Raw genomic sequence first — 20,259 nt, forward strand, 5'->3', positions numbered from 1 at the left:
TTCAAATAGTTCAGTCATGTTTTGCTCTTTATGCATATTTTATAAAGACACCTGCAAAGAGCGCAATTCTTTGTCTAAGGCATTGTTTTCTGCGTTTTCATCTTTTCGTTATGAGGAGTACAGCTTATATGTGACAATCATAATAAGTACTACGACAAATGAGGTAGCATCAGACACGGACATTTATAATTTGCTCACACATAAAGGTAAAATAGAAAATGAGAAACATCGCTATGCACGCACGGGATGACAATTAAAGGCAGCGCAATGGATGCATCGAGTTAGAATGCTCAATTAGTGAAACGTTACGATTAGGCAGCACTTTTGAACATGAAAAATCATCGGGCGGTCTATTACAATTCGTCAAAAGCGAATGGGTTCGTAGTGCTGAATTGCCGCAATTTCAAATCGGAACTTCATACCACAGAACCATGCGTCTCTGCACGGAAGAAACTACAGTGGCTGGCATCCACTTCAAGCCAGGAATGAGCGTCGACATTCCCTTGGCTGGAATCCACCACGATCCGGAATACTTTCCTGAACCGGAGAATTTCAATCCAGATAGGTACGCGGTCATTATGTTATCAAGTAAACAACAAGCGTGCTAATTCCTTGCTTTTCGCCATTTTGTTGACTGTATCCTGCCATCACGGCGGCACGGTTGAAGCATACAAAAGTAAAATATGGGCGGGAAATGCTCTTATTTCTACCTTACGTTGATGACCCTGTTGCTGTCTGGTTATTGAATCCGAAACAAGTAAGAATACAAACACTCAGACCTCCCACTAACAGTGTGCTACAAGCCAGCCAGCGGGCAAGCACGCTATGTTGACTCCTGACATACGTTGGCTTGCTTGGAGCATCGCAGACCCGAAAAATTTTGCAAACTGACTAGCGATGTGTGTCACAGTGAGATAGCTCAGCTGGGAGAATCAACGGCTTCGCGCAAGTAGCGATAGTAACTTCACTTAAAAAGAGAATGTGCGTTCCCACTAAAGTTTATATGGTAGGTGGTGCACGGCTTGCATTTGTTCATTGCTCTCGCCTTTTCACACCTGGATGCTTGTCCAGCGAAGGTGGAATAAAACTGGACTTAGTTTAGTTTATTTACGTTTCACGCTTCACGCGCAATTGCTTGGTGGCTCCGGTGTCGTAAATTACGTTTTTGTACCATGCACAGCTGTTGTTTACGGCGGGCCTAGCTGAAAATGCTCACGCATCACATTTTATACTTGACACTGGCCAACAGGTTCATGCCGGAGAACAAGGATGCCATAAGGCCGTTCACGTACTTGCCTTTCGGAGCTGGTCCACGCAACTGTGTTGGCATGCGTCTCGCTATGATCCAAGCCAAGACAACTCTCGCTTCTCTGCTTCAGCACGTTAGGTTTGAGACGTGCCCTGAAACAATGGCAAGTGCTAAAGAACTTTCTTATCTATTAGTTGTACTGCAGGCATCCCAGAAGATAAGCGTCAATATAATCCGCTATGTCAAGTTTTTTATTATGGGTAACGAATAAAACATCAGGGTGTCGCACGCCAGCTACTTGGTAGACAGAAGAATGACATACAGGGTTAACTTATAAGTCTACACAAGATTAGGTTGAGCACTCACCGAATATTATTATAATGGCGTCATAGTTCACTACGTTCGCATTTACAAAGTTTGGCCAGACTAATAAATAACCCTTGGCATCGTTACAGTGTAGCTTTAAAATCAGGGGGGATGAAAATTATTTGTTGCCTCTCTGAATCTGTCATGTGCACAGCCCATATGGGAAGGCGTTCTTTAGAATCACGCTTGCAGTTTTTGAAGAAATCGATAACTTCTTTTTTAGGGGTGGCATTATACGACCAGTCTGGACCATGATATGGCCCTTGAAAACACCATTACCTTTTATTTTGATTAAATAAATTTATGCATGGAAATGAAGATATTGATCTGGACATCTATATGAAAGAGAAGATGTTATATTTCTAGGTAGCAGCACTATCGATATCAGTAGTGGTAATTCTATTGAAATAAAAACAGCGAGTGCCGTCGACTCATGGATGGTAGATTTAAACTAGTAAATATTTTTAAAAAGTCGAGGAAGAAAGTCGCAATTTCGCTCGAAACGCGAAGCATCGATTGCAACAGCAAATTAGTAGATAGCTATAGGAAGTAAGAATAGTCGTTTTATCGGCCGTAAGAACATCTAAACATTCACTTACTAATTAAGTAACAAACATTGTGTCATGCGTGCACATGCAAAAATGAACACATCTCACTCGATGGCCGCGGAAACTCGCTGTCAAAACGCTGGAGTGAGGAAACGCAGCAGCAGCAGCGAGCGAATTGACCTTTCTGCTGCGTCTCGCATACGAACTAAGCCATGAAAACACAGTGCGACGGCGGACTCTGTCTCCGTCATGGATGGCTTTTAAGATACAGCGGCCCGGAGTAGAACGCGCCTCCATCCCTACCTTGCCCCCGCATCCTAGCGCACGACGCAAGACGGCGCTCTTCCTTGCCGCTTTCCTCGCTTGCGTGCGCAAGATTGAGCGGCGATCGCTGGCTCTTCCTCGCACAATTTCACTCGCGCATAGAGCACACCGTGCGTGGTGGCGATATTATCGCCCTTGGACTTGTAACGGAACCTCACAGTGACGCCGACAGCGCCGGAAGAAATGCACCTAGAGTGTCCATACAATTGCTATCGCAATTATGCCAAAATTTTAGGCCGCCTTATGTAACTCGGAAACAAAAGAAGATATCTGAAATTTATTTAACACGCGGAATATAGTGCTTAGAGGGCGAGAATTCAGGCTTTGCGACCATTCTGTTCACAAAATAGATATTATTTATTGGCATTGCTAGATGTACTAGGTGCTAGATGCATTAGGCGCTCTGTGAGGTGAGCATCACATAAGGGTGGCATATTTTTCTTTCTGTTATATGTCAACTACGTCTCAGTGTTTTCCTGTTTCACGATTTGCATGTCTTACCAAGAAATATGGGAATTCTTGAAATAATATTCTGAGGCAATATCTCATTAAAGTTGGTAGGTTTATTTCGAATCAGACATCTAAATTTAAAGTGTTTTAGCGGTTTACTAATGAATGGAATTCATCGTTTAATGGACATTTGAACAGAGAAATCTCCTTGTTGGCAGGAGCTGATCGTTTCAAAGAACTCCCAAATAATTTCTCTAACACCGATGCGGTGTGCCCATGTCAAATGGTGTAATTGTTAACAAAGTTGGCACAACCCATCTAACATGAATTTCGACGTTACTGCGATTAGCAGTGAAGCAATGTATGGACCCACCTCGTCGAAACCGCCCAAAACGCCCTATATGTAAGGCGTTTATGCAGCCAGGAGGCTCTCTCGCATTTCTCTCTTAGAGTTACTGTATATAGCTCCCACAGGGAGCCATATACAGAAACTCTATTCTTTCTGGACACGCTGCGCCATCTAGTGCCGCCGCAGCGAAATTGATGAGCGACGCCTGTGTGAATATATATCCAGACAAGGTTGAATATCTATGAGGCAGGTTCCACTCGGCCCACCATCGGAGAAATTTAAACAGTTTTGTCATCGAAGAGTGGCACTTATCCACTGGCACGTGCCTAATGACCCTTGTTGGCCTCAAAGAGGATAGCTGAAAAGTGGCACACACTTAGTGGAACATGTACAGTCACCGAAGTACGCGTGAAAGAGGTTCATTAAAGAGCGGCACATACCTAGTTTCACATACCCAGTGACATAGGTCGGCACACTCACGCATGAGTGCTCTCACTCACACTCACGCACACTCACTTTAACGGGATGTGTGCGAGTGCGAGTGAGTGCCTGTGAGTGGGAGTGGAGGTTAGTGTCAGTGAATGCCAGTGAGTGTGAGTGGAAGCGAGTGCGAGTGACAGCGATTGTGAGGGGAGGTTAGTGCGAGTGAGTGCCAGGGAGTGTGAGTGAAGGCGAGTGCGAAAGCGAGTAAGTGCCAGTGAGTGTGAGTGCGAGTGAGTGCCAGTGAGTGTGAGTGGAGCTGAGTGCGAGGGATAGTGATTGTGAGCGGACGTAAGTGCGAGTGAGTGATAGCGATTGTGAGGGGAGGTTAGTGCGACTGAGTGCCAGTGAGTGTGAGTGGAGCTCAGTGCGAGTGCGAGTGAGTGCCAGCGAGGGTGAGTGGAGGCGAGTGCGAACGCGAGCAAGTGCCAGTGAAGGTAGTGCGAGTGAGTGCCAGTGAGTGTAGGTGAGTGCGAGTGAGTGCCAGTAAGTGTGAGTGGAAGCGAGTGGGAGTGCGAGTGAATGACAACGAGTGTGAGTGGAGGTGAGTGCGAGTGAGTGCCAATGATCGTGAGTGGAGGTGAGTGCAAGTGCGAGTGAGTGCCAGTGAGCGTGAGTGGAGGTGAATGAGTGCTGTGGGTGTGAGATGAGGAGAATGTTAACATAAGTGAGCGCTTGTGAGCGTGAGTGGAGGTGAGCGTGAACGTGACTGAATGCGGTGCCAGGAAAAAAAAATATTGTGAGTGCGTCCGAGTGAGTATTCTCCTAAACTGCCGACCTATGTCCAGTGATCTAAGTTGGCGTTAACTATTGAAGAGTGACATATAAGTAGTGGCGTATACCAAGTAAAACTAGGCGTGAAACCGTTTAACTGATGACGGTGTCAAACCTCTTTGACGGAGTCAAAAAGCCGTGACCCAAGTTTGTTCGATGATTGGTTTCTAACGCGGTTCGAGTCACAGCTCTATCCGCTAGACCATGGACCGAGTGACACAAGGTGGTGGGAAAACGACCAGACAGACAGACAGACAGACAGACAGACAGACAGACAGACAGACAGACAGACAGACAGACAGACAGACAGACAGACAGACAGACAGACAGACAGACAGACAGACAGACAGACAGACAGACAGACAGACAGACAGACAGACAGACAGACAGACAGACAGACAGACAGACAGACAGACAGACAGACAGACAGACAGACAGACAGACAGACAGACAGACAGACAGACAGACAGACAGACAGACAGACAGACAGACAGACAGACAGACAGACAGACAGACAGACAGACAGACAGACAGACAGACAGACAGACAGACAGACAGACAGACAGACAGACAGACAGACAGACAGACAGACAGACAGACAGACAGACAGACAGACAGACAGACAGACAGACAGACAGACAGACAGACAGACAGACAGACAGACAGACAGACAGACAGACAGACAGACAGACAGACAGACAGACAGACAGACAGACAGACAGACAGACAGACAGACAGACAGACAGACAGACAGACAGACAGACAGACAGACAGACAGACAGACAGACAGACAGACAGACAGACAGACAGACAGACAGACAGACAGACAGACAGACAGACAGACAGACAGACAGACAGACAGACAGACAGACAGACAGACAGACAGACAGACAGACAGACAGACAGACAGACAGACAGACAGACAGACAGACAGACAGACAGACAGACAGACAGACAGACAGACAGACAGACAGACAGACAGACAGACAGACAGACAGACAGACAGACAGACAGACAGACAGACAGACAGACAGACAGACAGACAGACAGACAGACAGACAGACAGACAGACAGACAGACAGACAGACAGACAGACAGACAGACAGACAGACAGACAGACAGACAGACAGACAGACAGACAGACAGACAGACAGACAGACAGACAGACAGACAGACAGACAGACAGACAGACATGAAAATAATCATCATGCCTCGAGATGACGTATCGGCATGGAGGTTAAGATTTCCACTGCCACCTTTATTATTTACTAATAAAGTTAGCAGTCTCGCCCCAGGGCGAGACTGCCAACTTTCAGATCCAGATCCTTAGGTGTCTTTCCCGATACTTGGATGCGACATTTTGGCGCGGAGCAACACGCAAGGAAATTCCCGCTGGGCTGAAAGAATAGCCCACTGGAAGCTACCAGGCATCTCACAACACTGGTCCAATGAGGAACACCAACAGTGGCATCACAGGCGTCGCACCCCGCTGTTGCATCGGATGAAACCGACGGGAAACCGTTTGACGTATTCAGCACCCTGTGAAATAATCGTTATTGTTAGTTGGACGTTTACTGCTCTTTGCGCTCAGACGCATGACGCAGCAGCTCAACAGAAACGCTAGTGTGTTTATAATGCACATCTCACAACGCTGGTCCAATGAGGAACACCAACAGTGGCATCACAGGCGTCGCACCCCCATGTTGTGTCGGATGAGACCGACGGGAAACCGTTTGACGTTATTCAGCACCCTGTGAAATAGTCGTTATTGTTAGTTTGACGTTTGCTGCCCGTTGCACTCAGACCCTTGACGCAGCAGCTCAACAGGAACGCTAGTGGGTTTATAGTGTGTGTGCAAGCATGAACGGCATCGAGGCGATTGGGAATGTAACTGATGCTGCGCTCACTTTGTTTCGTTGTTCGTTTACATGTGCGATCGAGCGGAAACTTACGACATGTTCGGTGGCAACGGTGGCGGATTAACCAACGACTCAAATGCGCCTCGAGCGTCCGCATGATTGCTATAGGAATAAGAATACCACAGTTTCGCCCAAAGTACGAAGCCCTGAAAGAGATAGCAAAGTTTAGCCTTGCATTTAATCTCCTGAGACAATATTTTAAGAACGCACAGGGGCGACATCCTAGTGCGACCAGGAACCTGCGGCTGCGCAAAAGAAACAGCGCCCTCACAACTAAGGTGTCTCACAATGCTGGCGTACACAGTCTTTACCCCCCCCCCCCTGCCCCTACTCCCCACACCCTGGCTCCAGCAATGCGTATAGGTGTGGAAGGCTTCCTACGCTAATTTAGACTTAGTGCATATGACTGGCTCCCTGCAGGAGCCATATAGAGTAACTCTACGCTAGCGTGATGAAGAGCACCGCCATCGGCGCGTAGTTCCCCTTCAACTGTGCACGAGAAAAGACAGCTTGAAAACCGTCACCGTCTTTAGCTCGAAGTGCGCTGCCCAATCCGCTCAGACCATAGTATGCGCCACGGGGGTGTTATGCACGCAGCTGCTCAGCAGGAAAGCCAGCGTTTGTGCGCACAACGTTCATGCCAGCAGCGCAAGGCAGAACGTTGCTCTAGCTCTGGTGCAGAGTCGATTTAGTGGCGTGATGTGCGTGTTCATTTGAATTATTCGCTTTTAATGCGGTTAGCATTCTTAGCCTATTTGCCTCCATTCTGTCAAGCTGCTGCTGACACAGCTAGCCCCTGAAACCTCGCTTTCTCGCGCGAAATAAAAACAAGAAAACAATTAAAGTACACGTCCAACGGTTGGTTTCAAACCCGGTACCCTCATTTCGATCCTCTGTACCCATTAAATAGACAGAGAGAGAGAGAGAGAGAGAGAGACAGAGAGAGAGAGATTGTGTAGAAGAGGTACAGGATGGGCACGTCTATAGAAATCCCCCATACTTTTACAAGCTTATATCGTGCATATCAGCGCTATGAGACGTTCTGAACTAGAGTCGCGTCACAAGGCAGTAATTTACTGAAGAAAGGGTGAATTTGCACACGCCTTGCTTACAATGTAGGAAGGAAAGAGAAAAGCAGAAGGCAAGGAGGTTAGCCAGAATAAAGTCCGGTTGCCTACCCTACACCGGAAGAATGGGAAAGTGGAAAACAATCATGACAAGGAAAGAGAAGAGGGAAGGAAAGAAGTAAATTAGCGGTGAGTTCGCTGGCGCGTGTGGTCTAATGGTAATTGTACTAATAGTCTCAGATGTTCACACAAGCCCGTTGTTCTCAAGAAGCACAAAAGTGCCTTCACCGCTTTATGGGCCGACGAACGGTAGGGAATGTGTTCCAGCAGCACCTGCACGGAAAGTGGCCGATTGTCCAGTTTTTGGAGAGAGCAAGTTCTTGTGTTTCTGGGGCATATAGTGTACGTTGGCAAAGCAGGTGGTTGATATTTTCTTCGGTGCCGCAGACCTTGCACGCTGCACTATCGGTCACTCAAATTAATGTAGAGTATACCTTTGTGAAGGCAACTCCTAACCAAAGGCGACCGAGAAACGTAGCTTCACTTCGACGAAGACCGAATGGAGGTCGGAGTTGCAATGAGGGGTTTAATCGATGCAGTCGCATAAGTCTGAAGTTTGGCGAGTTCCACTCGGTCAGTGAGAGACTGCGTGCCCGATGTCGAAGCTGCCTTGCGGCGGCTTTCCTCGCAAGCGGAATAGGAACGCTATGCTCTTCTTGATGTGATGTGAGAGCAGCGTTATAGGTGGAATCATTGCCACTGATTCCACAATGGCCAAGTACCCAATGAAGGGCAACCTCTTAACGTTTTTGCTGGACGTGATGGTGAAGTTTAACGATTTCGTATGTCAGCTGCTCATGACATCCGCGTCGGAGAACTGGCTGCGTGCACTGTTATGCCGGTTTTGAGTCAGGCAACACATCCCATTGTCTACTTATTTCAGAATCAATCAATTCCAGTGCACGAAGCAGAACCGTTAATTCTGCCGCCATTGAGGTCGTGACATGAAATGTCTTGAACTACGGTGTTAGCTCGCGTTGGTATAACCACCGCACCACCATAACTGGACGAAGTAGTCGATCCATCGATATACAAGTTGTTAAGAACGGCCCAGCTGAGGTGCAAGTGTTGCCAGCCAGTTGCGACGACGGCGGCGTCAACTTACAAGGAACGCCTCCGTTACGCTCTAGGCTCGTCGCCGTTGTGACTGAGTGAGTTCGGTGGGCCAGCTATTGTTACCGAACCCACCAACGCGCACCTGATCTGCTATGAGTGGGGGAGTTGCCGCGGGAACCTCGTCGGAGACCCCTTCCCACGCGTCGACCAAGACGCAAGACAATGGCTACCTGGGCTGCTACCCGGGTCAGCTCCGAGTTCTACGAAACCCCTCTGACGTCGGCTCCGGACCGTGCACCTGTGTGTGTGTGCGTGTGTGTGTGTGTGTGCAAGCCGTCCCGGGGAGAGGCGGCGTGTTTACGATGACTGGACGAACGTTATCGCCACCTTGGAATCGGGGCAGGACCGAGTGTTTATAAACGGCTGTTGTGCGGATGCTCGACTCACTTTCTTAAGCAGTCATGTTAGACTGAGACACTCTCTCAAGCAGTCGTGTTAGACTGACGTACTTTCTCTCGCAGTCATGCTAGACTGATGAACCGTATGTAAATACTGTAAATATACCCTATTCCTCGTTCTCGATGAGAAGCAGTTCTTCCCTTCATCAACGTCCTCAGCGTGGATAAGTTGGACGACGCCATGGGCCAGCTACTTTCGAATTCATGCCGGACTCCAATCTTGACAACGGGTTACGAGCGATGGGATTGAGCCCCCAATCCTGACAATGTGCACGTGGTCGCTGTGCTATTCATGCAAGAGGAGTAAGCTCAATTGCTTTAAAGCAGGGGCTGGTAGATCTGACTTCTCCAGTAGTCCTGAAATCATTATATGTACTTCTGAACGGCTCAAACACCACGGAAAAAACACTGGCTTGTACACAGGTCCGCAAACTGAAGTAACCGACGCATTATGTGCACTATAGTAGCGCTAAATGTCGAGCAGGGCTTTTAAGCAGTCAGGCTCGTCAGGTGGTGGGAAGGGGTCCTAGCTTACAATGAAAATAAAGAAGAACGAACCCCTCATGTGTGCAGTTGTTAACGAACCCGAAGCAATAGAAATCACAAAATCTTCGGTTAAATAAAGGTGTCTACAGAGCTACTTTGTGCCGCTACGATTCTTGAATGCTAGTTGCAGTAACGCCGACAGTCAATGCAACCGCCGTGGTAGCGTTGGGGTTATGGCGTTCTGCTTCTGAGCTTGACGTCGCGGAGTCGTTCGCGGCTGCGTAGGTCATATTTCCACGGGGGCGAAAATGCAGTAACGCTTACGTGCCTTCATTTAGGTGCTCGTTACAGAACCCCAGAGAGAAAGAGAGGGAATATAGGAAGGCAGGGATATTAACCAGTTAAGAGTGTGGTTGGCTATCCTGCGCTGGAGGAAGAGAGAGAAGGGGGAGAGAAGGTGTAAATACGTGTGCGGACGGTACTTGAGTTTGTGGGAAGCACCTGCCCCCATTTCCCGCCGCGTACTCGCGTCGTCCCATTCGCACGTGGCGGACGGGTTGAGCAGGCGTAGACAAGGGACAGAGGCAATACGCGCCCTCCCTTTCTCCGTCGCTCTTCTGACCCGCGTACCCCTCTCCCCCCCCACGTGGCTCACGGGAACGGGATACGTATCGGGCGGGCGAGGAGGACTTCCCCTCGCAAAAAGGTAAAAAGGCATAAAAGCGCGCCACCGGGGGAGACTCTCTTGGGACGCCGGACACCTGGACCACCTGGACGGAAGCACCTGCCGCAACCCGTGAGTGATCTCGTTTGTCTGACCCACCCAGGCAACGAGGCAACTACTATTTACTACTATTACTGAGAGGACGTCCCTCTGCGATTGTTCGTTACTGTTAATAGCAATAAACGTTATTACCGTTGATGCCGCTGGTTGCCTTATTCGTTCGAGCCCGGCGTCTCCGCTATTCCCACGTTACGGGTTGGGAGTACCACGAAGCGACTGCGTGGGGCTAGATCCGGAGCTTGCCTTCAGCCCTAGCCGCACGCAGAGTGGAACCCCCACAAGCTAAAGCTGCTCGCGCAAACCAGACGTTCTGAGAAAGCACATAAGTGCCTTCACTGCCCTCTGGGCCGATGATCGGTGGGGACGGTAATCTAGTACTGTCTGTTCACTCAGAGGACGATCATCTAATTTCTTCAATTTGTTGTACAAAGAGTGCCTTTGTGCTTGAAATTGGGGACAATGGCACAATAAGTGGTCAGTGTTCTCCTGACGCAGACAAGGCAGCTCGGACGTCAAACCAATAAGACTGCTGCGTCCCCAATCCTCTCTCAAGGACTGACGCCGTGAGACAACTTCGCAGTCACGCTCGCACGATCACCTTAGCAGAGTGGAATACCGCACATACAAGGGGCACAAGACTGCGCAGACTAAACCCGTCACTTCAACTCAGACGTCCGGCCATTCTGCACCGACGCGAAGCGTCCGTCCTGTGTCGGTTGTGGCTTGGAGTTGCCTTCACAAATGCCTACTCAGCAGTAATTGGAATGGCTGATAGTCCTGCATGTGATGTTTGCAGATGCCTGTAGGCAGAACCCCAGGTAGTCAAAATTGCTCCGGACTCCCACAGTACGGTGTGCCTCACAATCGCATCGTGTTTCTTGCATGTAAAGGCTACACTTTAATTTTTTTATCAGTCATCGTGAGATACACTCTGATAAAATTTGCGCAGTTTAAGGCATTGCACGTCTCTCAGGTCACTAGAGACCTTCTAACCTTCCGCCCACTTGATACCGAGACAGCACAACGGTGGTGGCACCAACGGCAAAAGCAACCTCATGCGTCCATACAATAAAATATTGGGGCCCACTTTTGCATAGCCCAAGCAGGAGTGGAAACAATGTATGCTGATAACGAATATTTAGTCCATGGTAATGCTCAATAATACTATAACACATAATAACAATCACGGAAAAGAAAAAAGTACCCAACGTAACCTGGTACGCAGATAAATGCGCGGGAATATTCGGTGGGTCACTTCAACGGAACATATTATACTACTATTGTGGGACAAAAATTTGCCATTTGAAGAATGATTCTAATCTGTTATTGTTCTGGTGAAAGGGAATACTTGTAATTTATTTGTGGTTACGGATCTAGGTTAAACTGTGCGAATTGTAACGTCGTGTATTCCCAGTTGAGAACGGTTACAGAAAAGATAAGGGATTTAGCCAAAGTTCATGATATCATAGATAGCAAACAAACTTTTGTCTGATTAGATTTCTGGGTGTTTTGATCGTAACCCTACCATTAGTTCGCATGAAGTTGCCACGGGAAAAACGCCGCTTATTCCTGATGAATATAAAGAGAAATACAAGTAGTTAGACTTTTTAATTCAAGATTGTCGACGTCTTCTTTTGTGCAAGGGTTCCACACCGCACATGCAAAATTTAGCAGTTACCTGATTATAATATGAGGCTAGTAACTTAAGAAGATTATTTAGATAGGGATTCAAAAGACTGAGCTTGTGAGCCGCAGATGCACCGAGTGAATCAGTGTGCATGGACCAGGTTAGTCGGCTTGCGATTGTAATATCTAGATCCACAATACTGTCGGTTTCGACTAATAGAGTACCCCGCGTGTAATATTCGTATTCAGAGATTATCTTTATTATTTCTGCGCAGGAATGGAGTTTCTTTGTTAATAAGTTTCATCCCGCCAACGTTACCCCACTTCGATGCAGCATTAAGGCTATTTTGGTTCTCTTTTAAATCTCAATGAGTCACAGTGCAAAACTAGCGTTGATATTTGTCAAAGACAACGCCTTCAAATGCCTGTTGACTACACTTAATATTGTGCTTTCTTTTGTCTCAACAGATTCCGCTGAAGTTGAAACCGGCACAAGTGTCTCCTTTTTTCGACGGTCCATTGCTTCTGCGGCCAGTGACCCGTCAGCCCTCGGCGAACAACGTTTCAGGATGATGTCGAATGTGTCTTGCACAAAAAGCGTGATTTCTCCTTGTTTACTGAAAAGAAGTTCTTGGTAGGCAAATTGGAGCGCTTTACTGTACATTCATTTTAATGCCGCGAAAAAAGAAAACGCCTCAGGGACGAGACGACATACAGAACCAACTCTCCCTCTGTTTAATAAAAGGAGAGCACGAGAAACGCGAATATATGTATGTCCGATTGTGCGTTTGCAATACATCGCACGTCGAAACACCCTTAAGCGATTTTCTTTGCTTTGATATGCTCATGAGGAGTGTGTGTCAAAAGAACCTATCTGTGTAGAATACAAGGAGACTCACGCGCCGCAAACGCGAGCTTGCGCTGTCCTTTTTTTATATAGGGAGGTTTGAGCAGTTCTCGCAATATTCGCTCTGAGCTCTTGCCCAGAATCACAGCATGCGATATGCATGCCCGGAAGCACGTATCTGCAGTCTCAAGAAAGGAGAAAAAAAAAACGTTTGATTACAAATTTAAACGAGATGGGTAGAAAAAATCTATGTTCGTGCTTATAAGTCCAGGTCAGAAATGAAGCACTTATTGAAAGGAATTGTTTTCGTAATATACAGAAAAGAAATTAAATGTCTGCTTCACAAATTGTTAGCGCTTAGCGCTGTGTGCTTGTTCTATACAAGCCCCTGACGTTTTCCGCTACCTTTGTCTTAATTATGAGCTGTTCTCTGAAATTGCGCAAGCTAAATGTGGCGCACTTTTAGCACCTTCATGGAGCATTCGTGAAGATTTAGGTCATGAATCAACAAGGTTATATTGCGGACCAGATCTTTAGAAAAACGCAAGAGGAACCAGGCTATCTACTGTGGCTTGAATGGTGTTTTGATTCCTGATTATGTGGCGCAGTTGTAGATAACACCTGACTAATTCATTTTTTTTATTATAGGAACCTTTATTCATTTAACCAACAATCCCCCGAGCTGCAGTTTTCGGCAAATTCTCTGAAGACTTTGTTCGAGGCTCACATTCTTTCGGTAGGGACATATGTGGGAAACAGCTTGCCGCCGCGTTGTACTGGATTAAATAAAGTCTGCCCACGATAAGTGAGCTCCTTTGTGTATAGAAAGCTGATTTAGTTCACAATAGGTGTGAGATCGCACCTATATGTATATGTCATACACAGAACTACATATATCACCAGATTGGTTTCTCCTCCTCCTTTTGTTTTTGTCTTACTTGGGCTTATCGATCAAATTGATCCACTTGGTGCTGACAGTAAAGCAGATATAGATGGCCAGTTGCTGTATCTCTCTCTGCTGATTTGTTCCTCTCTCCCGTCTCGCGCGGCGTTGCGTTCCTAACACCCTGCGCGAAGGGCGTATTGCGCAGCAGACTCGCCGGCGTTGTATGGAGAGAGAAGCGTAACCTTCAATCTGTTGGCACGGCGATAGGAACGCCGCCCTTTGTCGCATCCTTCGTATATTGTCATCGACGCCCCCATGTTTAGTTGTGGCTTGGAGAGAGAGCACTCGTGAGCCGCGACAAATTCAAGCTTAAACGAAGTCTGATCACTTCAGCATCCGTTCGAACACGAAAGTTGGCTGAGAGTACGTGCAAGGAGAAATTCGGGATACCCGAATTTCGCCGTTGTGTTTCCGACGACAACTTCTTCGGTGCTCGAAGGTTTTGGAGGCCCATGCGATGTTCTCCGCACTCGTCGCACTTCTCGCCCTCTTATCGACGCTCACCTTTTGGTGCGTACAGTTTCGTTGTTATCTTCGTTATCTGAAAGCGTAATGCCCCACCGCTTTTTGTAAAGACAGGTTTCATTTTTAATTAATTTCTAGCCGCCCTCCAGCCCGAGCTGCAAATTTCAGTGGTAACGACGCTGAGCATTTGAGCCAGTGCCGATTTGTGAAGAGAATGAAAGATGAAATGAGAAAAGAAAACTGCTTTCTTACAACGCTTTCCTTACAAACGCTTACCGCAGCTTTATATCTTGCGTGATTTAAACAGACGGTTTGAATTGTAAGTGGTTTTATTGAAATAATCATTGGCACCATACTTGGTGTCTTGTATCGCCAGCATAAGAGCACCAGTTACCCTTGCGTATCTGAGTGGTTCAGCATCTCTTTAGGACAGTGACTTACCCACCCGTTTACAAGAAATATTTATTCTTGGAGCTGGAGGACTCCGGCTCACCGTGCCCTTGATGTTTTACTGTCGGCTACGTTAACACTGATAATTAAAGATCCGCAGAAACTGGCTGTGTGTTGCCTTTCAAAACCGTGATCTAATTATGAGGCACGTCATATTTAGTAGAAGACCATGGGTTAACTTTCACCACCTGACGATCGTTATAATACACTCCATGAACGGTACCACGAGCGTTTCTGCATGTTGCCCCCATTAAAAGGCAGCCACCGTATTCGAGATCGAATCCGCGACCTCGCGTTCAATAGAGCAACGATATACTGAAATATATATATATATATATATATATATATATATATATATATATATATATATATATATATATATATATATATATATATATATATATATGTATGAGTTTTCGGACGGCAGGACTGCTACCCAGGTCTATTGACATTAGAGAGGGGAGTAGTTACAGGAAGTAGTTACAAAAATTACAAAATGATATGTTATACCAAGCGTAACTTCACGTGAATCACATTTCTGCTAGAATTGATCACAGCCATTACGGTAAACAACGGGAAAAAAGTACGTAGGTAAGCCTAATACCTATAGAGCATTTGGCTATGTAAAACACCTCACCCCCCCCCCCCCCAACCACACACACACACATGCGCACATGCGCGCACGCAAGCATAAGTGCAATATGTCAGCTAATGCCTTCATGCGTGCGTCCTGATGTTCAATGGTGACTCTGCATACGCGAAGCAGATATGAACTTACGGTATAACAGGTTTTGACTCTCACAAACTATGGTCTGTGTCTGAAAAGCTGGTGTCGAACGTCTGTGCTGCACAAATTGACAGCTGTCCCAAGTCAGTCGAAAGAGCTCACCGGATTAGCGAATTTCAGCGTAGCAGTAAAATCGAAAATCTAATAGCAAAATTTCCATCATTTAATGAAGGGCAGGCTGACCTGATCAATGCAGGAAAGCTGAACCCATCAGGCATCACTATGTCAGAAGACTGTTCAGAAAACCTTAGACGAAAAAAAAAAGAGTTTTTTGGAATGTCACCATGGGTGACAGAGACACAACCGATTTCATCTTCAACATGATCTCTTGAACTTAAACAATGTCAGATATATGTATGACGATTCCACAAGTAAGGTAGTGCAGGACAAATGACAAAACGATGCATCTTGGGAAGCCATTTCCTTTCTTAATGTTAATTGCTGAAGCATTAGAAATGAAACAGGCGGCTTTGACAGTTCTATTGGCATGATCGAACGATCTATCATCCGGTGTGGAGTCATAGGTAGAAGACGATTTCGCAAATACGCCCGGTGGGGGCGTGTGTTTTCTCCTTGACCATAAAATTGCTTCAGATCAAATCGAGATAGCACACAGGTAATGTGAGGCGCTGTGGTACCTGGCGTAAGTTTTTATTGACGTAAAAATCGGATAGTGTGCAGCAAACAGCAATGGAGGCGCCTCGGGAGGTAGGTCGGGCGCAGGGTCCCCCACAGCTCGCTCCGCCCCGTAAATCTCTCCCTACCCCTTCCCCTTTTACCAATTCGTTACCAAATCCCGATCCTCTAATAGAAATAGCCCGCCTACGTCGTGACATGGAGGCGCGCTGTGAGCGCCTGCAAAAAAAAACTGGCCGCGCTGGTGGCAGACATGAGCACTAGTATGCAGGCGGCTCTGGACAGGATAGAACGCCAAATGGAGGCCCTTCAAATAGGAATTAAGGAGCAAGTGATATCAAGCATAGAGTGCACTTTCGCACGCGCGCAAGTTCCTGAGCTTAGCGGTAACAACGACAGCGCGCTTTCCGACCAAGGCTCTCGGCCGCAACCTTCAAATGTAGGCACCCGGCGCCCGCATTCCTATGCACGACCGCCTGCTTCCTCTGGCGATGATGATTGCACCACGTAACGCGGAGCAACTAGTGGTGTGGCAGTGGAATTGTACGGGACTCCGCCGAAAACGAGGTTCCCTACAGCAGTATATCGCCACATCCACGAACCCTCCCGATGTCGTCCTCCTACAGGAAGTCAATTGCGCCCCTTCTTTATCCGGCTACAGCACGCTCTCGGGTGTCTCTCCTCTTGTGGGAGCCTTAGTTTCTAAACATGTTACATGTCACATGCATACCACTAACATTGACATTCCTCAACAAATATTGGAAATAATTACGCAAGGTAAACGCAGAGAGAGTCTGTTTATACTCAATGCATACAGTTCCCTACGTTCGCGAACGCACTGTGCTCAGCACCTACTAACAGAATTTGGTAGATTTGGACGGGTTTGTGTGGTGGCCGGCGACTTTAACGCTCCGCATACTGCATGGGGTTACGTTAAATCGCAGGCTAAAGGGACCCGCTTATGGAATGCCATCTGTAAAATGAGATACACACTGCTTACCGACCCAGAGCACCCCACTCGGATGGGCAACAGCGTATCTCGTGACACCTGCCCTGTCCTTACCTTCGTGCGCAATACTGGCCCAGTCGTTGCGCACGGGCCTTTAGAGGAGCACCTTGGTAGTGGCCACTACATTGTGGGGACCACCTTGTCATTACGGGGTGCGCGCAGGCCCGAGCGAAATGTGCGTATAACGGATTGGGCGAAATTCAGGGAACGTCGCCAGGACCCACCTGAGCGCCAATGGTAAGAACGCTGGCTTGACTCTCTCGCACAAGCCACCACGAGCACACTGCGCACCACAACGGAGACACCAGACATAGACTCGCATTTAATTCACCTTCGCAACGCCCGCAGAGGGTTGACACGACGATGGAAACGACAACGTCTCAACCGCAAACTTAGGAAACGTATAGATCGAATTACACGGGAATCTCAGCAGTATGCAGAGATCCTTACGAGGAATAACTGGCGAGGATTTTGCGATCACCTCTCAGGCACATTGAGCACAGTAAAAACGTGGTCGATTCTTCGCTCACTCACAGATCCCACCACAATAAAGGGAAAAAACATTTCAACAGCTGCACATCCTAATACACGAGTAGAGGGACGATGTCTCGACACTCCTCAGAGAACTAGAGAAGCATTTCATACCCACAGGCCCGCCGCTGTAGTACCCTGACTATCCTTATGTAGGCGAGGCGAACGAATTGCTCGATGCAGACATCACATCTGACAAGGTGCGGGTGGTCCTACGCCGCAACACGGCACCGGGAGCCGACCACATCCGATTCGCCACCCTTCGTAACCTCAGTGACGCGCATATTAACCACCTCACCCATATCTTCAATGATTGTTGGCGCAAGGGCATGCTTCCACAAGCATGGCGACACGCCGGCATCACACTGATGCCCAAACCGGGCAAGCCTGTTAAAGTTGAAAACTTACGACCCATCTGCCTAACATCCTGCATCGGTAATCTCATGGAGCATGTACTCTTGCGGCGTCTGCAGCCCTTTCTCGAAGAAAAATCATTCTTTTCTAACTCTCAATTCGGATATCGGGCTCATCTGTCTGCCAAAGGTGTGCTTCTACAATTACGGGAGGAGGTCATAGGACCTCCGTCGTCCGCCAAAACGAGAGCACTCATCGCCTTAGACCTAAAAGGGGCACTCGATATAATGTTGAACATGACCTCATCCTTCGCAGTGTTGCACATTCACACTGTGGAATTCGTATGTACAACTAGACCCGCGCATTTCTTCGAGATCGCACAGCCACCGTAGGAAGGGGACCGCATCGATCCGGTACGATTCGCCTTGTAGGACATGGGACACCCCAGGGCTCAGTTCTTTGCCCTCCTCTATTCAATATCGCGCTTGCAGGGCTCCCCCGGTTACTCGACCAGATCCCTGATGTCGCCCACGCTATTTATGCGCACGACATTACTATCTGGTCGACACGTGGTTCCGACGGAGCCATTCAGGACCGACTCCAGCAAGCAGTCGATACAGTTTCCGAGTGCGCGAGAAAATGCGGCTTAAGATGTGCTCCGGAAAAGTCGGAGCTCATAATCATTCGCCCCCGGAGCCGCTCCTCTACTCCACCTATCACTGTGCACGTGGATGGCACACCGATACCACAGGTTAATCGTGCTCGCATCCTCGGCCTACAAGTCCAAGCGGATGGCAGGTCAAACTACACTGGTTCCCTTTTATCTAGACAGATTGAGCAAATTCTGGCCATGATCCGGAGGGTCCTCAACAGGCGCTCGGGCCTTCGAGAAGAGGACCTGCTGCGCTTGGTGGAGGTATGCGTGATCAGCCGCCTTACATACCATCTCCTATTTCAGCGGTTGACCCAAGCGCAACAACTTCGCATGGACGCAATGATTCGCAAAGTAACGAAGCTGGCCCATGGCCTCCCGAACTATACTTCCACACGCCGTCTCCTTAACTTAGGGACATATAACACACTAGGCGAGCTGCTAGAGGCACATTGGGTCAGCCATCGCCAGCGACTCCTACTCACTCCTACTGGCCGCCATCTTCTCACACAGCTAGGATACTCTGTCCCACCCCTTGAGTCTGAAACCCGTCCAACGATCTTGTCGTCAGCGATACGCCAAGCACTAAGTATTCATCCATTGTAACGTAATATGCACCCCGAGCATGACAAAGGGCGGCGCAAAGCCCGTGTACGATACATTAGCCGCATGCTTGCAAACATCCCGGAAACACATATTTTATACACGGACACATCACGCACTTAAGAGGGCTATACCTCGGTAGTTTTGAATGAATGAATGTGTGTGGTTTAGTGGCACAAGGGCCAGATATTGCCAAAGAACACCAAGACAGTGTTAGTGATTTTGCGGTGGAATGATAATTTCTGTAAAGAAGATGAGACTTGGCTGTAAAGGGGCCTAAAAACAGTTGCTGTAAAGTGCGTAAAATATACGTGCCATAAAATTATGGCGACGACTTATGACGAATACTATGAACATTAAAATATTTTAAAGTATTAAAGTATTCTTAAAGTATTAAAGTATTTTAAACAAATAAAATGGAGTCTGCATAAATGCTAAATATCAAAATTATGGAATAATTAACCTAATCATAGAACGTTAAGTTACAGTCGTTTACAGCGCTGCTTTCAGCACAGGGGTAATTCCTAGAATTTATCTTATGAGTCCTTCCCATGACAGTCAACAAATTTCCTGAAGCTGCCCTCATGTTGTTGCCGTGCCACTGTAAACATGCGGCCACCGTCACTACAGCCGAGAAACCGTCATTTATGCTAACGTTGCCATCGACATCATTGGGGTCGCCTCATTGTTGTCGCTTTGTTAATCGCATTGAAATGCAAGGACGATAAATTATTTATACATAAAGGTGGGTGTGTGTGGATGCGGAGAGGGGGTGGTGTGTGGGTGTATCCTGTCTTGAAAAAAACCATATTTTTTGGACTTTACTCTGCCGACCCTGTAGAGCTTCATACTCTTGACGTGTCTGCTGTTCTACGTTGGCAGTCGTCGCCGTCATAATCGTCATGATATTATTATTGTCATAGCTTTAAAAGCTTTATTGAGGCCCATCGAAACGTCCACCAGCGCGTAGCGGGCCTCTCCAA

At 47.5% G+C, this 20,259-nt stretch overlaps 1 protein-coding gene across 7 annotated transcripts in view; it reads left to right on the plus strand.

Annotated features, from left to right (window-relative positions):
- LOC142575913 (cytochrome P450 3A41-like) overlaps positions 1-20,259 on the plus strand; it is an 84,208-nt gene that overhangs the window by 32,738 nt on the left and 31,211 nt on the right. Inside the window, exons 12-15 of one of the 7 annotated variants that reach the window (XR_012826733.1) lie at positions 428-565; positions 1,250-1,412; positions 12,465-12,630; positions 13,492-13,652. The exons of 2 other annotated variants lie outside the window; for them this stretch is intronic. Coding sequence is in view for 4 of the 5 variants with exons in the window: in XM_075685707.1 (XP_075541822.1) it covers positions 428-565; positions 1,250-1,412; positions 12,465-12,569 (406 nt within the window). In the remaining variant the exon portion in view is untranslated. Of the gene's footprint in view, positions 1-427; positions 566-1,249; positions 1,413-12,464; positions 14,300-20,259 lie in introns of those variants that run through there. 4 more of the 7 variants (XM_075685707.1, XM_075685708.1, XM_075685709.1 and 1 more) reach the window with 4 other exon arrangements.

The sequence above is a fragment of the Dermacentor variabilis genome, chromosome 3 (assembly GCF_050947875.1).
Source record: "Dermacentor variabilis isolate Ectoservices chromosome 3, ASM5094787v1, whole genome shotgun sequence".
NCBI classification, from domain to species: Eukaryota; Metazoa; Arthropoda; class Arachnida; order Ixodida; family Ixodidae; genus Dermacentor; species Dermacentor variabilis.